The sequence below is a fragment of the Erpetoichthys calabaricus genome, chromosome 11 (assembly GCF_900747795.2).
Source record: "Erpetoichthys calabaricus chromosome 11, fErpCal1.3, whole genome shotgun sequence".
NCBI classification, from domain to species: Eukaryota; Metazoa; Chordata; class Cladistia; order Polypteriformes; family Polypteridae; genus Erpetoichthys; species Erpetoichthys calabaricus.
In genome coordinates, this window is record NC_041404.2 from 81,425,373 (window position 1) to 81,452,195 (window position 26,823).

Below are 26,823 nucleotides of genomic sequence, written 5' to 3' on the forward strand. Positions count from 1 at the left end.
AGATGGTGTTGTTTCTGACCCCAAGTGAGCAGTGTGAGGCCGAGCTGGAGGCATAAATGTGCAGGTAGGGGACACAACAGGAAAAATATCATTGGAGCAACTTTGAAGGAGATGTGGAAGATCAATGCAGCAGCAGTGGTGTTGGGAGGGCATCCAAGAAAGGAGACATCTTCCAGTAAACCTCAGATGAGGGAGTGACACTGCCTTTTACAATACATTAGGTTACCAGCATCAGTGATGATAAAATGTCAATCAGATAATGTCATAGAAAAATCACAAAAGTGAAGATCTATCAAAATATTTTCATAATGTACAACAATCAAAGACAATATTAAAAGATATCTAAGTATCAACACCAAATGCTCAATACTGAAATCAGAAATGCAACAAATGAATACTCATGAGTTTCCAATTTTTGTTCAATGGGCAAAATGCTAAACCAAACTGAATTTAAATAATCAAAGTAACTCATGATAATAAATTACAACTACTGCAAAATAGTGGGATGTGCAAGTTCACATACCCTTTAAATTTCTTCACAAAAAATCAACTGGTGGGTTTCTTCAAAAGTCTCAAGCCGAAACTGAACAGTTCAGGCTGCACATTCACAAACACATAAGCAAGCATATGCTGAGAGAACAGCAGGGTCCAATAGTCTGTCCAAGCAACTGGAAACCAGGCTAGTGGTACAAGGCACACAGATAATTTCACATACTTGGAAAAGGAATATTTTTCTAGGTAGGAAATTGGACAGAACGCATCAGAAAAAATCATAAAAGTTAGATTATGATGACAAAGTTGGATTTTGTATAAGCAATTTAACAATATGTTACATTACTGAGGAAAGTTTACTACTTATTTTATTTTTGCACAACAATGCTATCTGCCCAGAAATTGGCAAAGGTTCCCAATTTGCCCCTAATGCAGAGATTCTGCTGGTTCTAATAGAAACATAGTATATTTAGAACAAAATGCAGAGAAAACTCTTTTTTTAGAAGAGTTTTAACTTATCCTGAACTCTTCTCAACATCTTACATCATTTCTTTTTATTTGTTATGTTCTAGTAAATATTTTAGTATTATTACTCCAGTTACTATCCCTGCAACCCTCAATCCAGTTAGGTGGGTTTGAGAATGTTATGGTATAGTATAGTATCCCTTTTTATCCTGTGAATTTTACTGAGCTGTTAGCTTTGTAAAATTTCATGTAGTAGCAGTGCTATTTTCACAAAGTACAGTCAACAAAGTCATATCCAACCAACATGCAACATGTTGCCATTCCATCTGCCCATTTTCTAACCCAGTTATCCAGTTCAGTGTCCTGGGAAGCTGATACCTACTGCTGCAGCACTGACTGCATGATGGGAGCCAATCCTGGTTGGTTGCCAATTCATCACAGGACATACTCACTCTCACTCATGCTGGGCAAGTATAGAGTTGTCAAGTAACCTAACTCTAACAGCACACACAAAGTGGAACATTGTTTGATTTTAGTACAGAGGAGGGTACAGTTAACATATCATTAATAATACAGAAAATTCCATTCATTTATTTGCATTAATTTCATAAGACAGATATAAAATTGAATGATGTGATCTGAAAAAAGAGGGAACACATTTTTACACGGCATGCCAGAAATCAACACTTCTGTGGTCTTCTATATCACTTATCAAACATTTCCTTATTTTTGTGGACCAGTTGTAGAAGCACAACAAACAGTTCTTTTGATGAGCTCCCCCAGTGTTAGTGATGACCTTGTATTGCTGAGATGACGTATTCATAAAATTCCGCTGGCATTTGACTTGGAAATCAACATGAAGAGGAAATGCAAAGCATGCATTAAATGAAATTACTAAGAGTTCTGAATTAACACATTATCAATTTAATTAAACTGATTTGACATACAGTACACATTAAAATCAATAATACATGGAATCCATTTACCAAAAGGTGCCCCAGCAGAGAATTTGCTCCATGTCTTTATGGTGAATTAAAGCTATTTTGCTTGTTGTGCTTAATGTCACAATTTATGTAATCCTTATTTGTATTTTTGCAACAGATCATTGTCAAGACATAGGTAAAATGTTTTAACATTTCCTTTGATGCCCCCTTTTATCAATTTTGATAAGTCATTCCAAACCAGTAGATGGGCTGTTCATGGTCCCCAACCAGTGTATTATAGAGGACAGGCCTCTGAACATTTACATTTAAATTGGGGTAAAGCTCTGCAGGAAGACCTATGACTACTGTGGGGATTTATCTCGGAGAGCAATCTTCAGACTTTCAGAGCATTCCTGAGCCCATAAGCGATTTAGGCTTTCAGCCTAGATGTGATACCCATAGGGGGCTGGAAAGCACCTTCTTGTTTTAGCACAGTGGAGCTTACAGTGTGGTGAGCAGTTATTGGTAAAATCTCAGCTGTTGGCAAGAAAACAGGCCAGAGCTGGTGAAGATGATTTGGAAATGTTGGATAGAATGTATTGTGCTTGGACATGTGGTGGGTAAGTGCACATCATGAGGATGGTGTAATAATATTAATGATAAAAATATGTACTTGAGAGAAAAATACTTTGGAAACCAATTGTAATTATTACAGGTTAAAACTAGTAATGATAATATCTCCTAAACCAAATGGTCATCTTGTCTGGGGAATACAGATGGGCTGAGATGAAAGGGCAATCTGACTGGGGATTGAAATGATGCGGAATCATCGTGAAACAGGAATGGGCTGAAGTAGAGTTGTCTTGCACTATGATATCCAATTGGTTCTGGAGGTAAACCAAGGAAGCCAAACTAATTCCGTGTTCCATTTGAATTGGGAAGTGAGAATTTCTGAGTTCCAAGTAGGACGTTTCAACTGGTAAAACCCCCACAAGTCAGATTTTCTACTCAGTATGTTGGGAGAGCCTCACCAACTCTGACCTCAAAATCCAAGATGGCTGCACCACTCATCAATAGAAATGAAATTTGTAGTATTATGCACACACAGTACTGTCCAACTTCTATCTGTCAACATGTTGCTACGATGTTTGGATGAGCAAAATACAGCATAATGCCTTATTACCAACTTGCTCAGTAGTTGCCTGTATTCTGAAAGAGCAATCTCAACAAAGGTTTTCCTGGTAACATCTGTATTAGTTTTCGAAATGTTTTATTAGAACGTGGTCAACTCATGTGTGACGTCTGATATACGACTTCTGAAGTAAATGGAACACAGCATAAGATAAAGACAGGGTGACAGGGAAACATTTGCCATTCTGCATCGTGAGAAGAGGCCCCACCATCTCTCTCTGGCTATTCAAAGACCATGCAGGAGAAATGACGAAGACAGAGCCACCTGGTGGGCTAAATAAGAGGATTATTACCCAGGTTTTCTTAATGTTATTTTGCCATCACTCACATTTGTACTCTGCATGCTTATGTTTTGTGCTTAGTTATCTATAGTACATAAACAAATATGTAACTTTTCTCTTGCCTATTCTGGTACTCTGTCTTGTTGCCTGAGGTACCACAGATGTAAAAAGTAATGTAACATATAAGGGCTGTAGCAGAGATCTGGGGACAATCTGTTAAGGTCTTCATAATAACGAGTATAAAAGCGAATAGGGTCACTCTAGGAAATCCATTTTATTGAGCAATGTTTAAAAGAAATGATCAAATATTACTCTCAGTCGATGTTTTTTATTACTATTATTTCTTATTTGGTTGGCACTTTTTATCCAAGGTTCAGAAATGTCTTTTAAAAGAAGGAAAAATGTTTATTTCTGTAAAAAAGTCCAAAACCTTTGCAACCAATTTCCCAAGGCAGAGTACAGACAAAAGTGCTTTTTAAAAATTCATTCATTTAAATAAATGGTATTTTTTTCCTTGTTTATTATACACAGATCCTCAGTCTTCTTTAGAAAGGATGTCTTGATTTGGCTCTATATGTACTGCAAAAACAAAACAGAGTTGAGAAGAGTTAAATTATTGGAGGTCTGAGAATAGGCTTAAGAATACTATCCATCAATCCATTTTCTCTCCCACTTGTATGGTCCAAGATCACAGGTAGCCAATGCAACAGTGGAATCAGGTTGGGAAGCAACACTAGATAGGGTGTCTATCCAGTGCAGGGGACCCTCATGGACATGCCCACGCTCATTGACACCACGGCACTTCAGAGTCACCAGTTAACTTGATAAATATGTCTATCATATGTGACAGGAAACCAGAGACAAGGGAGAACATGCAGACTGTGCACAGACTGGGACAAAACAGGGATTCAAGCCTACACTTTGAAGTGTGAGGTGCCAGTGCTGACTGTGATGCTCAAAGGTAGTTTCCTTTCTGAGAGATTGCTGTTTCATCCAACAAGTTACAAATCTCTTGATATTTAGTGCCAAAATAGTTATTTTGTCCACACTTGTATCATTTCAGCTTGATAAATCTTCACATGTTAAGGCGCTGCACAGTTTAACTTTAACAAGTATTTCAACTCTAATGATTATCTTTTTCAGTCTGTCTTGAGTCCATCTCCTTCATAATATCAGTACAACCAAAAAAATAATCAATTTGCGGATTGTGTCTCAAGTATTCCACATCATTGTTTGGTTTAGCATTTTGCTATTTGTATAAGGTAGGATGTTACTGGAAGACAATCTTACCTTGGCACTGTATGCATCAATACTAAGGTCTCCATCTTCACTTTCTGGAGACCTGAATACGCATGACATCCGAGGAGAGTCTGTAGGTACACAATTTGTTGAAAATTAAAATTAAGTTGTTATCTTCTATTTGTATTACTAATTTAACATGATTTAAAGAAACCACAGCAGATGTCAACAATTTCATGGAGCCACTCCTACTTTTACAGTGTTACGGTGAGGGACAGCTTCTTCCAGCATCATTGTGTAGAAAACAGAAACTAACTTTGGATGAAACACCAGCTCATTGTGGAACATGCCTCTCCAGATACACAAGACATGTCACTCGTAAAGAAGGGGGCACAAATTCATGGCAGAACACATTCATATGAGGTCAGCTTATAGTCATCAATGAGGCTAACATGTTCAGTTTTGGACTTTGACTTAGCCTCATTTCTCATTTTTGTATCTGGTGTGCTTCAATAGGATCTTGGCTGCTGTGTATTCAGTTGATATTTTTAACCTGTGGAGTTTGGTGACTGATTAAAACTAAAGTAACTGATTAACCTTAACACAGTTACTTATTGAAATTATTAAACTGTTACTGCAAATAGAATTATTAATTTTTTTAACTGTTTATAGTTGTTATGAGTAGTCTGAAATCAAAGAGAAATATGTATGTTAAAAGTTTGTAAAATGGTGTCATAGGCTTTTTTCTATATTTCTTCTTTTCACATTGAGCTGTTGATTGTTGAGGATGGTTATTTAAACTGGATGTTTACATGTTTATATGTTTATAGGGCCCTTATGGTCCCATATAAAGAGTACAGTGAATTTCTTACTTGCATATGCTAACTAACATGCAACACGTCCCCACACTACTAATTAGCTACATTTTTAATATTAAGCATAACCACAAAATACTCTGTACATCAGAATGAGTGTATTTAGAAGATAAAAATATTATTAGCGGTAAGAAAGAATAATTCATTGCCTTTATACATCAGAAAGAATGTAATCATAAATGAAAAATTATGTAAGATAAAAATACTATTAGAAATAAGAATAATTCATAGTTTTCTTTATGAATAACTTGTGCTTTTGTGATGTCTTCAGTATTTTGTGCAGTATGAGAGGATGGCATCCTCATAGTAGTGATCTGCACACAGAATTAACATCAGGAAAATACAAATCAGCTAAAAATGTTTCTTTTTGTACCACCATTTATTGTTTTTTATTTTGAGATCCTGCCTTCTGATCGATCACATTGGATGGTTACTTGTTATAAAAATTAAAATGGTGCCTTTATTAAGCAAATATGACACAAGGGAAAACTAATCAATGCCATAAAAATAAAACCTGGTGCCAGACAAGGCCTAACTATGAGGTCTTGGACCCCCATCTGTCTGGAGTTTTACCTTGCCCACCACACTACCAAATCAGTTGCTTCTCAACTGCTGTCTCTTTCCATAGTTGTATATTCAGGGTCTTTGTGCTCTCTCTCTCTCTCCCTCCCTTTTTCCTGGTGGTCAAATATGGGGCTCTGAAACAACTGCTCCGCCCCCCCCAAATACTTCAGTGTGATCCTAGTAGTGACTTTGCCCCAGCAAACTCATCAGCTGAGTACTTCCTCACAGCTAACAACAGGAAACAAGTTCATCATTATCATTTTAACCTCTCACTTCAACAACTCCACCATTTATTAAACCCGTTCATTTCATTTTTAGAGATGAAGCAGGAGGCAGTCTGTCTCAGCAGCATTGGGCACATGGCAATAATTACACTCGGAAGTAATGAAAGTCTATCACAGGGTACATTCAGTCAGAAAACTCCACAAATTCCATTTTTTCAGGCATTTGTTTCAGTTGCTATTCCAGAGTGCCAGTACGTAACTTTGTATTGCTGCACTATGTTTGTATGGAGCTCTCATTGACTCTCTTATTTTATTTTGGTTCAAAACAAAAACTTTAATAAATGAGATCTGAAAACTGGTAAATTGTTGACAACAAGCTTGATTGCTGGAAAAAAGGAATGTAAAGAATTAGGCATATTCCTAGATTCAGACATTGATACACTTGTGTGCAGTCTTAACTATTAAATATACAGCAGAAGAAGAAATGTTTCCAGTTAATCTAAGGGTTGGCCATATTTCTGAATGATTTTACTTCTGTCGTACTTACTGTAGAATTCAGCACTTAGACTTTTTATTAAGTAGATGTTGCTGAAATGAAAATCAGGTATGGACACAGAAGAACAAAAAGTTTATTTGGGAATGGCCAATGTCATAGGCAAAGATAAGGGGCAGATGGTGTGGCTGAGATGCCTGACACTCACTGAGATAAAAGTGCACAAGCTTCTGAGAAAAGATGGATTATAGTGAAGATAATTCTGCAACAATTATCCAAACTAAAATATAATAAAAAATAGTGGAACAAAATAAAAATCTGGTCTTTGTGATCATGAACTAAATTAAAGGAAAGTCAGTAGCAGTGTTTGTCATATAGGTTTTAAAGGGGGTGGGTTGACAAATCAAAGTCATTTAATTTTCAAATGATCTCCTAAGTAATTAAATTTCCTATTACAGTTTTGTTCCTTTCTTATTGTTTGGTTTCTTCTTTTCCAAAGCCAATACTGATTTGAGCCTACCTTTCTCATGGAATCAGCTGGGGATTTTCTCACTCTATTTCAGTCTAGGCATGGTGAGCAGTGTAAACAGAGGAGGGTTACAGGTAGCATACAGCATGTGCCTCGGTGTACATACAGCATCTTTTACACACCGTCTAAGATTGTCTGTAGGATGGTGACATTTCAGAGAATGGCCAAAAGAAACATTTTGTACTGAGATAGATAGATAGATAGATAGATAGATAGATAGATAGATAGATAGATAGATAGATAGATAGATAGATAGATAGATAGATAGATAGATAGATAGATAGATAGATAGATAGATAGATTAATCCCAAGGGGAATTTCACATATTCACACATATTGGTGCTTCTCTGAAAGCCTGGAACATGAAAAACTGCATTTTTGTAGTGTTTTATAAAGGACAAAAATACAAGTAATTAGCTTGGTGAAGACTTTAGATTCACGGAGCTAAAGTAACTTTTTTACATTTACATTTACTTATTTGGCTGAAGCCTTTATTCAAGGTGACTTACAATAGTTGAGATACAATTAGTTGCATTTCTTTTGCTTTTCCAATTGGAGCACAGGCAGGTAAATAAAGTGACTTGCTCATGGTCACACAGTGTCAGCAGTGGAATCCATGATCTTCTTGAGGATGAATAGTTTAATTTGTGGTTAGGCTGTTTTCCCTCAATGGACATCAATCAGTAAGCACAGATGGGAAGAGAGTATAGTGGTAAGTACAGTGTTAATGGACGTGAGTGGCTGTGGATGGAGCTGCTAGGTATCTGAAAGAGTCATACTAGTGCTTCAAAGCACTTGCCATTTGGGAATAAAATCTACATGATGTTCTTGTGGATAAAAGGTGTGCTCTCAGATGATGTTCGTGGAAATAAATCTAATGCATATGAGTTTTCTGAGTTAAACACATGGCCCAAACTTGAAGTTTGCAGTTAATAGTGGCATGCAGCATACATAAGCACTAATGATAAATGAGGCCAGAAAAGGAAAATGCTTAGCAGCAGGGCTGAATAATAGAGTGTCATCTAGGGTGTGCACACCTTGGCGATGTGAGTCACAGCAGAACTTTTTTTTCCCCCTAGGGGTTCTAAATTATTTGGTATGGCACAATCAGTAAGGTCTCATGAACATCATTTGGAAGTCAGACTATGCACTGTAAGGTAAGTCCCTAAGGATTTGATCTCAGCCTTGACCTTTGTGAGGGTTAAATGATCATTTCTGCCAGGAAAGAGCACAAAGAGCATGACTAAAATGGCCAAGTCAAAGAAAAAGGTTTGGTGGAAAGCTGAACAGAGTGATTAGGAGTAACCAGTACCTGTGTAGATGGGCTGAAAAGGTCTTATTATTATTAACTCCTTTTATTTATGTTTTAAAAAATTGCATTTTTTATGCTGTATAGTTTGTTCTTTCTGGTATTTGGAATATTTTAGAGTGCTCATGGGATCATTGTTGGAATTTTTACATATCACATATACATATTATTAAACAGGGCAGCTCGGTGGTGCAGTGGTAGCGCTGCTGCCTCGCAGTTAGGAGACCCGGGTTCGCTTCCTGGGTCCACCGTGCGTGGAGTTTGCATGTTCTCCCCGTGTCTGCGTGGGTTTCCTCCGGGCGCTCCGGTTTCCTCCCACAGTCCAAAGACATGCAGGTTAGGTGGATTGGCGATTCTAAATTGGCCCTAGTGTGTGCTTGGTGTGTGGGTGTGTTTGTGTGTGTCCTGCGGTGGGTTGGCACCCTGCCCAGGATTGGTTCCCTGCCTTGTGCCCTGTGTTGGCTGGGATTGGCTCCAGCAGACCCCCGTGACCCTGTGTTCGGATTCAGCGGGTTGGAAAATGGATGGATGGATGGATATTATTAAACATCATTTATAACTCTGCTGCTTGTATTCTCAGTTCTTTTCATTAGACTGCTTTCATTATAGGTTTAATGATACACTGGTTTCCCTTGTTAAGCAATAATAAAAAAGCCCCATCCTAATAAAATATTTATTTATTTTTCAACCCATATTAGTACCTACTGCATTATACTTTGTTACTTTGCTTCTTGCATATAAGTGGTGACAGCTGAGTTATAGTTCACATACTGTATATTAAATGTGAATTCAATTTTCTTTTTCCTTGTCTTGAGTGGGCTGACACTTTTGATTAATGATCAAAATGCTAAAAATGCACTACCATTAATGGCTGTATAGTTTTCTATTATATAACTTGTGAATGCACATTCGGGATGTGTCACTCTTGCTCTGAAATGCATAGTAAATCTGAAAGCTTCCATCGGATATTATGAGTGAGTCCTTACATGACACAGCAAGCGCCAGCATTTTTGATTTCATCAACCAGGCAAAGTCCATTAACATAATGCAGTAAGCAATTACATTAATAGTCCACTGAGAGATGAAGTCAAGGTATTTTATGCCTTTCACAGCCAGTAACTTGATTCTGCCGCTCTAGGCTCAATACTGTGAGAGTCAAGCTGGGCGCTAATGTGCCTTATGACAGCTTACATTTAGGTTTCAGATTTGAATATATTGAATAGTTCAGTACATTAGAATGCAGAAATGGAACATTTTACCATAGACTGAAGTGAAAAAGGTCAAAATGAATATGCAATACCTGTTTCTGTGATCAAACTTTTCATTGAGATCAGCATTATACTTTCTTTCTCTCCATTGATTGTAGCATTGCTAAAATAAAATTACAAATATTACAATTAATAAAAAATAAAATATAAGTAAAGGTAGTGTTTACAAATTAATAACTAGAAGTTGGTAGTCAAGTATGACGGGCAAAGCAGTTTAATAGCATATACAATAAATTAATATGACAACAATTTCTAAAATAGTATTTAGCTTTATGAAGGCTTCTGAACAGAAGCTGTCTATTAAATTCTTCACTACTAAATTTTTAAAGGAAAATACAGTTAAAAATCTTTACTAAAAAGAAAGGTGTGATCTGTAGAAATGTAAAATAATAGATCATATTTTAATTTGGATCATACTACATATAAATTTGTAATCAATATTTAATGAGTAATTTGCCAACTATTTCTGAAATTCTTTGAGGTTTACAAAACACTGTAAACAGTATTTAACACTTAATGTCAATAATACACAATAAATAGCTTAACCTTGCCTTTTGTATTTGCCTCTACATTATCAACACACTTAACACAGGTGACATTTGAGTCTTTTCTGCTACAGTTGATGACATTAAAATCATATGGCATTTAAAAACCAGCTGCTCTTTATCTACAACAGAGTTTTAAAGGGATCAACAATGTCAAGACAAAGATGAGAAAAACTTGTAAATATAAATAAATGTAACTCTCGCCAACTTGAACATGCAGCATTGAGCAGTAAATCAGTTTCCAGTTTTTTTGTTTAGACAAAACAGAATTAAAACAGAAAGGCAGTGTCAGATGTTTTAATTGAGCACAGGCATTAAAATGTAAAATAAAAGTAGTGTGTAAAAATGAGCCTCTGGTGAACACAATAAACATTTATAAAGCAAAAGATTTCATAATATGTTTATGGCTTTATGTGCAAGAATAGTAATAGTATACCAACGGTATACATAGGATAAACGTCAAAAAGAACCACAACATGTATAAAGGAGCACCAAAACGCCATCAGAAGGAAGGACTCACGATCACTGATTTATATGCACACAAATTCAACCGGACATACATTTAACTGGGACAATGTACAAGTAAGATTTAAGGCCAGTACTAAAAGTGCCAGAGAGCTGGCTGAATCTTGGCTATCAAACGAAAATGCCATTAACAGACATTTGGACATGAACCTAGCATATGCAAACTTAAGAAGAAGAACATCCTCATAATAAATAAAACTTTATGACCAACACCCTCCTAACCCCACCTCATTACCCCCCCACCTAACTTTGCTATATATTACCTTTGATTCTTGTATGTCTAATCATTATCCTCTGATGATGGCTCCTGGCAGGAGCTGAAGGCTCAGGAATAAAAACAACTTTATGATACGTGATTCATTCTCTCCTTTTGTGGATCTCCAACTACATATATATATGGCAGCCTTCCATCATTTTAATAGGAACAAACCATTAGCTGAGAGCTTGCTTCTGCTCTCTCTATGCCATCACCTTCCTTTTTTTGTCATCTGTACATACAAAGCTTTTCTAGTCTCAGGTAAGAATGACTGAAATGGAACAAGAATTGGTCTAGAGATAGAGATCTGTAAAACAATATCTGCTAGAGTGCCTTATTGGTAAATACTAACCCAAACCCAAACAGAAAATACCACATGTCTGGGAAAAAAACAAAACATGCAATGTCATGGCAGGTATATAATTAATAAGAATTTATTATATTATAGAAAAAAAAGTTAAACACAAATTGCAGGAAATGTAAAATATAAAATATTCACACAGGCTGTCAAAAATGTCTAAATTCAGAAATATTTTCATAAAATTCTTTGTACTACCTTATCTTTCTAAAACATTCTACTGTACTTTCTTAGGCAAAAATCTGATGCAATATTTTATTTAATTACAGATGATGTAGTGCTCTGAATTTCCAGTAGGTGGTACCATTATTAAAGTAACAAAAAGCCAAAAGAGTCAACTTATTTCCCTTTAATGAGATGGCTTATTCAAGTACAATTACGTATTCGAAAAACGTATTTTTGGCTCAATAAGTGGGCAACATCTTTTAAAATATAGGTTTATATCCATTTTGTGTATAGATAGATAGATAGATAGATAGATAGATAGATAGATAGATAGATAGATAGATAGATAGATAGATACTTTATTAATCCCAAGGGGAAATTCACATTCTCCAGCAGCAGCATACTGATGCAAAAAACAATATTAAATTAAAGATTGATAATAATGCAGGTAAAAACAGACAATAACTTTTTATAATGTTAATGTTTACCCGCCATGGGTGGAATTGAAGAGTCTTTACATAAAACATAGTTTTTCTTAATTCTAAAAATAATTCATGTTTGGCCTTCATGGTCTGACCTGATCAAATTGTAAAATATTAACAATGTTTATTAACAAAGGCAGTCATAAACTTGCAGGAATAACTTTCGTGTTGTGGCATCAGTTAGGATGAAGCTAAGCAGGTAAATGAATTCTAAATTTGAGAAATGTCAGTGAATTCATTATATTAACAGTGCACTGTATAAAACAATAAACAACCATCCATTTACTACTCCACTGACCCCTCAGAGGGCCACTGTGGTTTAAAGTTTAGTAAGGGGGGCCCAATTTCTTTTTCTATAGCAAAATTGTTCAACTCCTCCGGGAAAATTCCATGCCATTACCAGTTAAGAATTCTTTTGTAAATATTTGTATAGGTGGACTAGTGATGCTAAATTGGCCCTTGATATGCATGTGTGTGTGTGTGTGTGTGTGTGTGTGTGTGTGTGTTCATCCTATATGCCTATCCAAGAATTGTTCCCAGCTTGTGTCCAATGCATGCTGGGATATGTTCCAGCTTCACCATGACCCTGCCCTGAATAAGCAAATTTAGAAAATAGATTAATGGGTGGGTGGATAGAGGGATGGATGGATGGATGGATTCAGGGTTTCCCTAAGTAAGTTATCCTTGATGCAATCATTGTGAGTGACTATTCTTAATGTAGATGAGTAGAGGCATTAATTTACACCTGTAACATTAATATAATGCTTGGGAACTAGAAAGATTTGTCCCAAACATTGATTGCAGAACAGCAACCATTACTCATTTTTATTATTAAATTCATTATTTACTGGCAGGTAAGACTCTGAGGTACTTATACATATTCAAATGGTCCTGGGGGTGGGACAGATGTTACCTTTGACCTGAGGATACAACCATACCCATTTCCAACCACGACCTCACATTTGAAACTGCTATCTCTCTTTCATTTCACTTGGCTTTTGTTGCGCATGCCACAGTGAAACATCAAATGCCAGAAGCACACAATCATCTACCCAAGATCAGGTGATGCCATCATAAACTTCCAAACTGGGCACTTCCCTAAATGTTGGATACACCTTGATACAGACCATGTCCTTTCAAGTTTCAAATGGGAATGAAAACTAGATACAATCAAATCAGAACCTGGTACCAAGCTTCTATCTCCCATTATCCTTCTCCAAATCCAATGAACAAGAGTAGACAGAAATTTGATTAAGGCATTTTCCAGAAAGGCTGAAGAGAGTTTTAACCAGGACATAGTTAATTTAATGTGCCTCTAATTCAGTAATGTTTTACACAGTGATCAAGAAACTCACAAAATGAAACAACATTTGGTGGAAACAGTCTGGTCCTATCATCAACCAAAAATGGCTGTGGATGAGCCCTTAAGGATTTCCTTCACTCAAATGTCTTCACGTGGACAAAAATGAGCAGTAATCTAGTGTCATACACGTGCAAATAGGTGGCAGCTAAAGGGCTTGAGTACTTGTAATACCACATCAGACCAGGGGGCGGTAGGATGTGCAGACTCTCTTTCTCAGTTCCTTACAGACCATTTCTGGGAGATCCCACCAGATTCCAGCATCTTGGATGATGTCACTTCCTCTATGGGCCTTTAAAGCCGCCAGCTTACCTCCAGTCTGACAGTTATGTTTTGGACTCGGTCTTGTGAACATCTCTGTTCAATTATTTAAAACTTTTGCAGCCAGGATACAATATATGGGTGACTGCCCTAAACCTTGTGAATTACTTGTTACACTAGCTACTGCAAAGTAAATAAAACATCACATAGCTACAAAAGACACAATCACAGAAAACTGGAGGAATATATGAAAATTTAAAACACTGTGACAAAAAAGACTTAAAAAGCTTTACTGGAAAAAAATGTAAATGACAAGCTGGCAATGGCTAGCTCTTCAATACCATCAGAAATGGTGATGACATCTCCACATATCTGGGTATTTTCCATTGGTTGCCTGACTGCCATAATGGCACACTTAGTCTGCGTATGTCAATTTGCACAGTCATGCATAACATTACTCACACTCACTGGCACTGGACCAATTCAGAATCACCAGTTCACTTAAAATGCACATATTTGGGTTGTGGGAATAAACTGTAGTATATCTAGAGAAAAACAACAGAGAAACCAAAGAACAGGTGCCTGAACACTCTGCTGTTCTTAAATCAAAATGACTTCTAATGTTTTCCTTCCTACAGTGTGCAGTGCACTGGTCAGATTCTCAGACTGGTCATTGTGTTTAAAAGGTTTTCTCTGAAAGCCTGCTTTTCTCCACCTCTTGTAGATGTGTTTTTTAGATTAATTGGTGTTTTGTTTGCATCTGTTAATTAAAACGGAGAGTTGAAGATGTATAGCCAAAGTGGGTACAGAATCAAACACTAACAATACTTGGACAAGGTAAAACATGAGTAAATAAAAGAAGTAATATATCTGAAAAGCCAAGAAACAAACAACATATATATGATATTTGAGAATGATTACCATTGCTACAAATCTTTGTGCTTTTTATAATGCAAGCCACCTTAAAGGGAAACAAAAATAGAATACTGAAAAACCATTCTTAAATGCAGATTTACAATGCATATCAAATGAAAGCACTAAATGTTATCACTAAGCTGTTCAGGACACAGCCAGCTACAAAGGTTGAGTGGCCCTGAGAGAACTAGAATAAAGACACAAAAAGTAAGCACAGCCATTACAGTACCTCTCCAAAATGTAACCTCTAGTTTTGTCTGTGACACTGATCAAATGGAACATTACTGGAACAAGAGACATGCCAGTTTCCCATGCACCATCCATCCATCCATTTTGTAAACTAGGAGCACGTGGAAGCAACTCAGCAAGCATCGGGTGCAAGGTGAGAACAACACCTGGACAGGTTACCAGCCCAACGCAGAGGAAGCACACACACACTCATGCACATCAGGGGCCAATTCACATCACTAGTCCACCTAAACTGTATGTTTTGGACCATGGGAGGAATCCTAGACAAAACCCACATAGACCCAGGGAGAACATGCAAACTCTACAAAGGGAGCACCCAGGATCTGAACCACAGTCTTCTTGCCATTCTCCTCCAATTCAGGGGCTATTAGGGAGAACTATACTTAGTTAAAAAAATCACATTTAACACAACTAGTCATAATGTCTACTTCTGGGCTAAACTTTAATCATTCTAACCCCATTTTAGAGAAGAAGAAGCAGGAAGGCAACAGGATTGATCTAATGTGGTAGTGCTGAGTACGAAGGAAACCCCCTTGTTAGTTATTTCAGCCAGTGCTGACACTAGTGCAGTCAAATCAGAGATGTAAAGCATTTTCAAGTGAAACTGCACACTCTTGGCAACTCAGTGAATGTTAAATTGGCTGGCTATAGCCATCAGTACAATATTAAGCACTAAGAAAAATGGAGGGACAGTGCAAAACTGTGAGGAATAACCTTTCTTCAATTCAATCACTATATATAGTGCCTTTTTATCTATCTATCTATCTATCTATCTATCTATCTATCTATCTATCTATCTATCTATCTATCTATCTATCTATCTATCTATCTATCTATCTATCTATCTATCTATCTATTGTGGCGGGCAGCCGTGTCCCATGCCTGGCCGGGACGCCCCTTCTACATATGGTCTGGGGGGGCAACCATGGGCTTCTCAATAACTCTCCCGGGACGCTTGGTGGCAGCCTCCCTGGCTGATGATGGTGCCTCAGTTTCCTGCAGGGCTCCATGGGAGATAAAGTTCTCCACAGCCCTGTTGGGATCTGGGGTGGCCGCAATGGGGTGCTGCATGGATCCCTGAGCCGGCCTGGACGACTCTGCAGCCCCACCCAGAAGTGCAATCGGAAATAGGTCATCAAGCACCTGGAGCTCTTCCAGGTGGGCTATAAAAGGGGCCAGCAACCACCACTCAGGAGCCAGAGTCGGGAGGTGGAGGACGAAGCTAGACGGGAGGAGTGGTGGTTTAAGAAGGATTGTGTTGTGTGTTTATTTGGACTGTGTTATGCCTGTGGGGTTCACGGGGAAGACGTGCCCCACAGGTGAAGAAAAATAAAGTCTTTCTTGTGTTTCACACGTGCCTCAGTGTGAGTATGTGTCGGGTCGGGCGCTATACAGTGTCCTATATCACACTATCTATCTATATGTCTGTCTGTTCATTCTGCACCAGCACTGTCAATTCAAGTGTTGCACGGAATAAGCAAGTAAATAGCAAATGTACAGGAAGATGACTTTGATTTCAATTTAGGTGCTGTGTTTATCTTTTCTGGTAATGCAAGTGAGTTTCCCCATAAGGATTTTGGCATGAAAATAGGCATATTACTTAATTCTGTGCCAATGGGTGTCTCTTGATCACTTTCACTCAAAAGCTGGAGCGTTAATGACTACAAATTATAGGAAATGTTGTCATGCTCTCACACAGACTACATGCAGTGTACACACAGGCAGGGGATCTGAACCCATGAGACTGGATTTGTGTGGTAGAAGTGCTAACCACTGTAGCACTTTAACAATAATAAAAATGTATTAACCAATGTCTTTTATTAAATTGTGAATAAATTTTTGAAGAGTGCTGAAGTATTTTAGTAGTGCATTAGTGGCTTTGCATTACTTGTGAATGGTACAGGGCGAAAATAAAAATATAGAAAAAAAAGTTAGTAAAAATACACTAAAAGTACACTCTGATTTCACACTGGCCGCACAAGTCTAAAGAAGCCACACATTTTTATAAACTATAAGAAATGTCAGACTTGCCAACTTCCGTTGCTGATCTTATCACTGGAGCAAGTCAATTTACGTGATTAAATAACACTGATTATGTCAAATATTGTGATTTCATGATGACTTTCTGGCACGGTCATGCTTGCCCCCTTTTGTGACAGTCAATAGTGTGACAGAGCCGGTGCAATTCAAAGAACTAACAGTTACGGCGAGTTCAGCCATAGTTGCTGCTTTTTTTTTCCTTTCTCTATTCTGTTGTGGTATATAAAACATGAGACATCAGACAGACGAACTTCTCTTCTGTTTGAGAAATCCAGAACACAAGGGTTTCTTATTCCTTGTCACTGCATTCTATGCATTGTAATTCCAAATGAGCATGCATTGTTTGTCAGCTCTCATGCCCACAAAGCCCATTCCTACAACTAAAGACGAAACGCTCTGTTTAATTTCATCGGAGCGAACAGTCGACTAGTTGGAGTGAGTGGATAGGAATGTCAGATTAGCTAACTGCCTTCCCAGGAGGAAGGCGCAAACTGGTTTCATGGGATGATGCCACCAACTGTCTCCAACTTGCTAAGATCAAATAAATGAAGGCTATGATTGAAAATCTCTGGAAAAATTGCATACTATGACATACGCTTAACTTTATCAAGAAAATGAACTAAGCAAAATCTGAAAGTGAATCAGACCGATGAGCACTTATTTCAAAGAGTTGGCCTCAGTGTATTTTCCTTGTTCTGGTATCAATAAATATTTTCAGTATAATGCAATTTTATGTAGATGCAGCTTTTCTTTTAATATACAGTATGTTAATAGTTTAAGGTACCTTTCAGATACAACTGAATCACCGATCTTTTTTCCTGTAAAAGAAAAAAAAAACAAAAACAAACATCAATAAATAGCAAAAAATTATGAATTCAACCAATGATTGTTAATTGGAATAAATTTCACAAAGATTATTATACATCATAAATAGCTCTGAGTTTAACCATATTATGTCTCATTTAACTATGTCAGTCAAACTCATATTAGTGACATTTAATATTTTTTAGAAGTTCTATTTTTATTTTTCATTGTTACAAAATCAAATTTCTTTATTAGCTATATAAAAGTATAAAAATGATACCGTCTGCCTCTTTAGATCCTCGGCACTTCCCTCTTAAGTTCACGACACTGACTAGGATGACCATGACAATTATCAGAAGCAGAATAAAACTAATTACCCCTAAAAAATAAAACAAATTTAATCTTTCTCATTGAAATAATTAACCACATAATAAAATACTCTAATCTAATGGTGTTTAAAGTGTCAATCTGTTTTAATACAGTGATTACATTAGCCCTAAGGGTGGAAAATGTATACACTGTAAAATATAAAGGTGAAAAAATGGAACAGGGGATGAATGGAGAAAAAAGGATAAAGCAAAATCTGACTACAGATCAGACAAAAATGAAATGACAAAATCATCAGTTACAATACAGAAGAAAAAGTAAAGAACCAAAACTAGCTAGAAGAAAACCCTAACCCAAAATTATGTGTAAAACATGCAAAATTGATTCTTTGACTTTATCTAAAAACTTGGATGTCTATAGCTGACCACAGTCGTTTTAAATAAGGAGTAGTTTCATACCATGTCACATGACCTTCTAGTCACACGACTGGCAACCAATCTAGCAACAATAAACAACATGGCCGTGGCTATCAAAAACTAGTGCTGTTTGGTGACATCTGAGATCATGGTCTTTAAGCGAAGCTATAATGTCACAGTCATAACAATAAAAAATATGATGCACAGTTGAGAAATATAGTCCTCTGAGGTACAGGACTTCATCTTTAGCTCAACCGCGTGTGTTCCTATCTATCTATCTATCTATCTATCTATCTATCTATCTATCTATCTATCTATCTATCTATCTATCTATCTATCTATCTATCTATCTATCTATCTATCTATCTATCTATCTATCTATCTATCTATCTATCTATCTATCTATCTATTCACATACTCTTTTTTTCATTCCTTCTTTTCACTGCACTATTGGGCTCTCATTCCGTATTACCACCTATGCAGTCTTTTTCATTTTGTGGCACAGTAACACATCAAATATACAATCTCATAAAAGTGACCTATGGGACACCTGCTCTGATCATTCCCTACCCATATCAACCAACCAGGACCGATATGTTTTATTTTAAAAGCTTTTCATTTAAGTCTGATTAGATAGGTTTATAATCGTGAGGATTGAAGAGGAGTAGTGCTGTGTGCTGGATGGCAGATTGTTGTGAGTGCCTGCACTGTAGCTGAAATTTGGACATTTCCTATTTTTAGGCATTTTTTTTTCATTTGCATATGTGAAAACCCCTTTGCGGGTAGACCCCAGGGTTGTGAATTGAACACACCCTTATTGTACATCCAGCCATAACGGGGCTTCACTGGCAGGAGCTGTTGGGAAATAATTCTCTTGAGTAGCTTCAAATGTTTGGATAAGTGGATCCTGACTCTGAGTGTTGACTTTAACAAATGAAAGAAAAAATAAGAGATAAGCGTGGAGCAAACAAGAAAAAGAAGGACAAAGGCAATGGAACATCAACCAAAGATGTAGTGAAGAATACAGAATACTTTAAATGAATTAAATATTACAATAGTCCAACAGCATGCTTACTATACAGTATATGAAATTTAGTATGGAGTGGGCAGATAAACATTACGAATACATGAATTGTTTCAAATTGTTTATAGTAACATTATTAGAGATCACCATTCATTTAATTGATTTTTATACTACTTTTATCAGCATTATGTAATTTGATAATTACCAAAAGCTACCATTTTGAGCTTGTTGTCTGTTTGTCCAGCGGGAAATACTGAGACATCAGTTTCATTGTTAGTTTTGTTCTGTGACATACCTGCAAAAACATAAATACTGTACATTATGGCCTGTCAAGACAAATAACAAGAGTAAGCATACACAGAAAAAAGAAACAAAGCAAACATCTGGCCTTGTCCATCTACAACAAAATCAAGGATATAATCTGCTTTATAGCGCTTTTTTTTTTAAGAGATGGCATCTTGAAATGACTGAAGTACCTGTCAGAAATGTTGGGCTGGCTCAAGGGTACATGTTGCCCCTAGGAAGTGTTGGGAGATTCATAAATAACATCAAAGAGCGAGTCCCCCTAGTAGATCAGTGCACTCATGTTGTGAAATCGAGTAGCTGTCCCCTTGGAAATCACTGTGCTTGAAACCACTTGTGAAATGGAAGGGTAGTGCCCTCCTTGGAAATTGACACACATCTGTGGGAAGGGGCAAATGGATGGGTTTTGGTGCCCCCCAAGTCACAGAACCCCTAGGCAGTGTATGCTTGGCCTATGCCTAGAGCTGGCAGATACTATGTCTTATTTAGGGTCACATGACTCAAGCCCAAGTTCAAGCTTATTATTATATGTACACAGTAAAGTGAAATTTGTACTTGCATGTCTGACCAAAATACGTTGACACTCTCTAACCAGAAAGTAGGTATAAGGCCTACGCAACTGGGAAGAGCATGGTATAAGTGGCAAAGAGAAAGAAAAACCCTGAGCAAGACCACCACTAGAAAGAAAAAGAGAGTGAGAGAGCTTATTGTTTTAAGGCTGGCAGCAGAGAGATGCAAACTTTTAGTGGAAACGTAAGGTTTAAGGGAACAAGGCTATCAAAAGTCATTTGGAGGAGATCTTGCAGCCAAAAAATATCTCCTCTGACTTTATTATTTCCCCACTTTGAGTCGTAACCATTTTTATCTTTCTATTAAAAGAAGACTGCAACAGCTATTATTATTGTTAAAGTTTGGTGGTGGTATTTAATCTGCAAACCTAGAAAAGCAGTACAGTTGATTCCGCTTAATTGGGCCACCGGTTAATTGGGGCAGCCGCTTATTTGGGCCAAATCTCAAGGAATGAAAACCAAAATAATAAACTAATACATAATTTAAACACTTAATTGGGACAACATTCCGCTTAATTGGGACAGTAGCAGACGCGTGCTGCAAGTCAGTCATCTATCGTCGCCCGTCGAAGATGCACTAGTAAGTTTAGATAGTACAGTCTTAGATTGGAGTAGCACATGTCTGCTTAATAGTCTACCGTCACCACTACCGTACCGTATTCAGTTACCCCTACACCACCTCGCGTGTACGTATAACATATAAGTAAACTTTTTTTTTTGTCAATTTTATTTATAAAATTATAACCCTTGCCAAGATGCCAAAAAATTATTTTACACTTTCAAGTAAAATTGCTTTGCCGGATAAAATTAAAAGCCAGCCATTTAATACAAGCCATCGTAGGCTCGCTGAGATGACTGGTGTACCAAAATATACCATAGTGCATCTCTTAGAACAAGAAAATCAACTGCGTGAGGAATGGGCATTACAGAAAAAACGAAATGCAAAGGACAAAGTACAAACTTACAAAAACAAAAGACAGACTACACTTGATGCATTTTTGCAGCATTAAATTGTATGTACATACCTAATTATTTTGCTTTAGAATTTGTTATTATTTTTTCTTCACAGCTTATATTATTTTCTTATAATTTATATTTGGGTTCAATAATTTATTAAAAAATTGAAAGAAAATTATTTATTGTTTAATTTTATGTGGAATTCGCTTAATTGGGGCAGCCGCTTAATTGGGACAAAATGTCCTAGTTCTAATGTGTCCCAATTCAGAGGAATCGACTGTATATAACTCCTGCAGAATTTTCAGCCAACTCTTGTCCATATCTGTAATCCCACTAATGTGGTCCTTTCACTTTCTACGAGAAACTTTTGAAACCTTTGAAGAAGGATCTGCGCTGGTATCTCGAAGGTTGCCGGTTTGAATCCCTGTCACTGCCAAAAGAGATCCTACTCTTCTGGGCCCTCGAGCAAGACCCTTAACCTGTAATTGCTCCAGGGGCGCTGTACAATGGCTGACCCTGCGTTCTGACCCCAAGGGGTATGCGAAAACTAACAAATTCCTAATACAAGAAATTGTATAAGGCGAAATAAAGAACAAAAAAAAAAAAAAAAAAAAGAGGGAGAGCTTCCTACACATTAGAATATCCTAGGCAGAGTTCAGTGCTCATCCTGGCCAGATTGGTTGCAAGGTGGAAACCAACCATCAAGCACATGCTCACACATGGTCACAGTGTGCCAATTTATGGCTGCCAATTATCCTCACCTGTATGTGTTTGGAGTGAGGAAAGGAGACAGGAGGACCCAGAGGTAAGTCCATGCAGACATCAGTAGAATGTGCAAGGTTCATAGAGGTAGTGGGCAGGGCATGATCTGAACCCAGCACTCTTGCATTTTCTATTTCTTCTTATCTTGATATCTCACTATGATTGATTAAATATGATCAAGATCGTACAAAATGTAATACATTTTTCCAAACTAAGTCTGAATAAGTAATAAACTTCAAAAATAAAACATAAAAGTGTGTTATACTACAAAGAGCTGGCCATAGACTCTAGAAGGCAGACCACACTTTGCTTTGGCAGAGGTGCCTATAGAGAGGATCAGCAGCTTTAAATTTCCTGGATTTACCATCACTGATGACCTGAAGTGTGCAAAACACATCTTTGCTATCATCAAGAAGGCTCACCTACACTTTTACTTTCTCTGAAGTCTGAGGAAAGAATGGAAGTCTCCATCTGTTCACACTGTAGTTCATACTCAGTAGCTGGTTAACATCCCACTATGGCACCTGCTCTGCTCAGGGCAGAAAAGCACTGAAGAGGGAGGCGAAGGCAATACAAAATATGACTGGCACAGAGCTCCTCTTTGTTCAGGACAAGTAATTCATGCTGTCTTATTTCATTGTAGTATGTATACAAGACAAAAAACTTGAAGTTGAACTTTACTGAAATTGAACATTATCAGGTACATCTTGAAAATTGGTAAAGAGGAGGGAATGACCTCTGTTCTAAAATTTTCAGAACCTATAGGGTTTTTAAATCCATTAGTCCCTTGTATCTGGTAGTGGGGTGTATCAGTGTACTATGATTATCTCTCTATTATAAAAACAATCTTGAGACGAGACAAGACAAGACTATTTCCAAGAGATTTTTTCAAGTCCTGCGAGATGAGACTATCGCCAAGAGATTTTATCAAGTCCCGCCCTCCTCAAACATTTACGGTTACGCCCATGGTCCTCTCACCTCTCTTCCTGTGAATGCTTTTATCATGCACAGTTCCTGTGCTCTCAGCTCTTAAAAATGTTTACGTTTTCCTCACTTTACGTTACCAATAAAAGAAGACTTGTTATGTCCAAATCTTAATGAAGACTTTCATCCCGAAGGGTTATCAAAAGAAGAAATGAGTACACGGGCAATCCTAGCACGATGAAGTCAAATGAATTTATGCGAAAATTGTTGATCGGTTACATGGCAAATTGGTTAAATGTGTATCAATAGACTATGCTGAAACAGTTGGTGGTGATTGTGTGGAAGATGAAAACATCAAGTTACAATATCCCGTAGAATATCTACAACCGTTAACACTGTTCAGTCTTCCATCAGCCGAATTACTGTTGAAAGAAGGATGTATTGTAATGTTATTGCATAATTTATGTATGAGTGATGGGCTATGCAATAGGACAAGATTAGTTGTATTCAAAATTGGTCGAACAATTCTGACATGTAAAATTTTAACAGGTGACAAGAAAGGTAATGTAGTACATCTTCCGCGGAAAAAATTAGACACCAAAGAAGATCTTGATATGCCATTCGTATTAAAATGTTTACAGTTTCCCATTAAAATAGCTTTTGCTATGACAATTAACAAATCACAGGGACAAACATTCAAAAAAGCCAGTTTATTTATTAGAGAGAAAAAAACGATATTCACTCAGTTATACGTTGCATTGTCACAATGCAACTCCAAATACGGAATCAAAATTCAAAGCGATATTGACAAAAAGTTAATTCGAAATATTGTTTTTACTGAAGTTTTACAGTAAACGTGTAAGTTTAAAAAGTGTTTGCGTGTGAATTTCAAAGCCAAACAGAACGAAAAGTAAAATGCAACGAATACCTCTAATACAGCATGAAACATAATTTTCTTTTACTTTATTATATTTTACTGTTATTTACTATGGTTAATTACTCACTGTAATGTAAAATAGGTCTATTATGCATACTGTATGTAACAATTCCCATGAAAATAACAATCTGTTTAAATTGTACATCCGCTTTCCCAAATGAGCGACAGAGCCGCGAAGTGGCTAGCGCGTAGCTCCTGCACAGGGGTTGGCGAGGGAAGCGAGCAGGGGGGCAGAGCCCCAGAGTAAATATAAATAACATGTTCAGAAAGGCTTACAGTGTTCATGATTTCAAATATCTGCTGTTAAATTTCTTTTCAGCTCTTTTCCCATTTATTTCCCATGTCACAATGAATTACCTACATGACATCCATTGAGTATTAATAACCTACAGGACCTGGAGACCCAGGATGTGGTAATAAAAATGCTACCTTAATAAAGCAGTGAATTTTGGAAAAGAGCTGTAGAAGAGATGAGAAGAACATTGGGCACTGAAGAGCACTAATAGTTCAAAAGCACATGACCAGTAAGTAATTATAGGGAAAAAGGCTCTGTTTTTCAAACTTTGAGCAAACAGACTGAACACTGTCTTTTATCAAAGCTTACACAGTGTGTTTATGAGTTTTATCTTGATAAATTCCATAAATGTTCACAGTTTGCAAAGCCATGTTTTTTATCGTTATTGGGTAGAATATAATTTTTTATTTAATGTTCAGGTTTCTTAGGAGGAAAAAAGCAGAATACTGTACTTCAGACAGTTTTGCAAAAATAATATTATTTGTGAAGATTATGAAAAATGCACTTTTTTAGACACTGTACTTACTTTCTGTTTGATATTGTAGTTGGCTAAGGTCCTCAGAGCTGGTAGCTGTTGTAGTCACATTGATGCTTAATATTTTAGGGTTGGCTGTTGAAGTCATTTCTGTTGTTGCCATGTGTCTAGATGTTTTAGTTGAAGGAGAGGTTGTAATAGAAGTACTATTTTCACCAGATGCTGGCATTCCAGTCATCTGAGTCGTCTGACACATCACTCCACACAGTTCCTTTTTAGCAGATGTTACATTTCCTGTCATTTTCTCTGTAGTGGATGTCATTCCAGGTGTATTCATAGATGGTGACGCAGATGAAATTTTGTCATTTAATTTAACAGCTGCTTTAGTTGATGCTTTAACATAAAAATATTACATTTTAGAATACATACTTTTTCATAATAAGAAAAGTCATTTTTTTAATGGTTTACAATTTATAATAACCTAGATAAGTCATTAACAAACAGCATTAGTTCATGTACATTAAAAAGTTAAAAATGTCATTAAATGAGAATTCATATATTGATAATTTAAATAAATTTCATTAATAAATCATTAACATATATCGTATGAAGTGTTTTTACATTTTTACAAATTATTTATTTATTAATTGTAGAGCCTTTATACTACCTAAAGTTAAAACTATTCCACCTTTATAAAGCTTTACTATTGAAAGTAATGAATGTTATAATAAATTGTTGCCACAGATTTTCAATGTTTTTCACCATCATATAATAGACAGAAACCTACTGAATACCATAAAAGGATTAGTGTGTGATCACATTACAAAATGGTGTAGTGACATCAACTCTAACACCACCAACGCCACCACCCTTACAAGAGAAACCATGATTTCTGGAGCTACAGAAATGTCTCTTTACCTCAGTAAGTTAAGCATTGTCCTGCCTCAGATGAGGTTTGGGAATGGCAAGGTTGTTGGTTTGAATTCAGGGTTGGTGCTGAATCTTAAATCGGTACAGAATTAAGCTTACAGTATGTAATATATATACAGTATTACTGCTGCATGACACTCTTATATAGCAATCTAGAAATACTGTACAGGATGAGATAGACAAAACCCACAAAAATGGAGAGTGACAGTAAGCCAAATAAAGAAGATATGTAGCAAAGCCTTGACAGGACTGTTGCTAGGTCCAAAATATTTCATAAATGTCAGAAAATTATCAATATAAGGCATACTGTATACATGTGACAATACTATGACTACAACTACAAGTCTGAATTTGGAATGTTTCCCTCAGGCCAACACACTGCAGAAGGGGTGTCCGCAGAGTGAGCACTGGGTCTCTGGTGGAATGGTATGACTGTCTGTCATGGTGTGTCAGTTCTCCAGGTCACTATATAGCAGAATGGCATGATCTTACAAGAGTACTGAGGAGGACAGCCAATCTGTTTCTCCCCAGTATAACTTAATGGTATTGGGGAAATAGCAGAACACATGATACCACTGGGGGATTCCCTCAATGGCACCACCAGGGTTTTGTATTCTTTCCACTCCAGAAGTACTTAAGAATGGTTACCTGAAATCAGTTTTGGCCACAGGGTTAAAAGGTTCTTCTAACCAGTCTCACTGGGGGTTTGCAGACAGGGAGGTAGTTGTGGTCAGTTAAAATATTTGAAATAGGATCACTTAAAAGATTTTTTATACTACTAGTTGTTCTACCTGTCTTTGCCCTGATGATTACATGTTATGTGTGTAAAATAAATAAAAATCAGATTTAATACTTATGACCTCATCATCATGGCAGAAAGACATATTTTTTTAGTATTATTTAGCATATTGTGCTTTTGAACTTATCCCCTTCAAAATTTTACTGTGAAATTAAGTGTAAGATTTAAAGAAATTGAATTAATTTTACAGCAAAGAAAAATTCATAAAATAATAATGATTATCTTAATAGTAATAATATTGAAATGTAATAGAGCACGTAGAATGCAATATAGTCGTATTATACAACTGTAT

General features: G+C 36.8%; 1 protein-coding gene across 2 annotated transcripts in view; it reads right to left on the reverse strand.

The window, feature by feature from the left end:
- Positions 1-3,607: 3,607 nt before the first annotated feature.
- The window catches only part of ecscr (endothelial cell surface expressed chemotaxis and apoptosis regulator), a 66,206-nt gene continuing 42,990 nt past the window's right edge, over positions 3,608-26,823 (reverse strand). For both annotated transcript variants that reach the window (XM_028813459.2, XM_051934021.1), the window contains exons 3-9: positions 24,854-25,195; positions 19,786-19,875; positions 18,094-18,192; positions 17,794-17,827; positions 9,886-9,956; positions 4,643-4,722; positions 3,608-3,931 (exon numbers count right to left, since the gene is read on the reverse strand). In XM_028813459.2, coding sequence (XP_028669292.1) covers positions 3,923-3,931; positions 4,643-4,722; positions 9,886-9,956; positions 17,794-17,827; positions 18,094-18,192; positions 19,786-19,875; positions 24,854-25,195 — 725 coding nt within the window. In that variant the 3' untranslated portion in view covers positions 3,608-3,922. The remainder of the gene's footprint in view (positions 3,932-4,642; positions 4,723-9,885; positions 9,957-17,793; positions 17,828-18,093; positions 18,193-19,785; positions 19,876-24,853; positions 25,196-26,823) is intronic.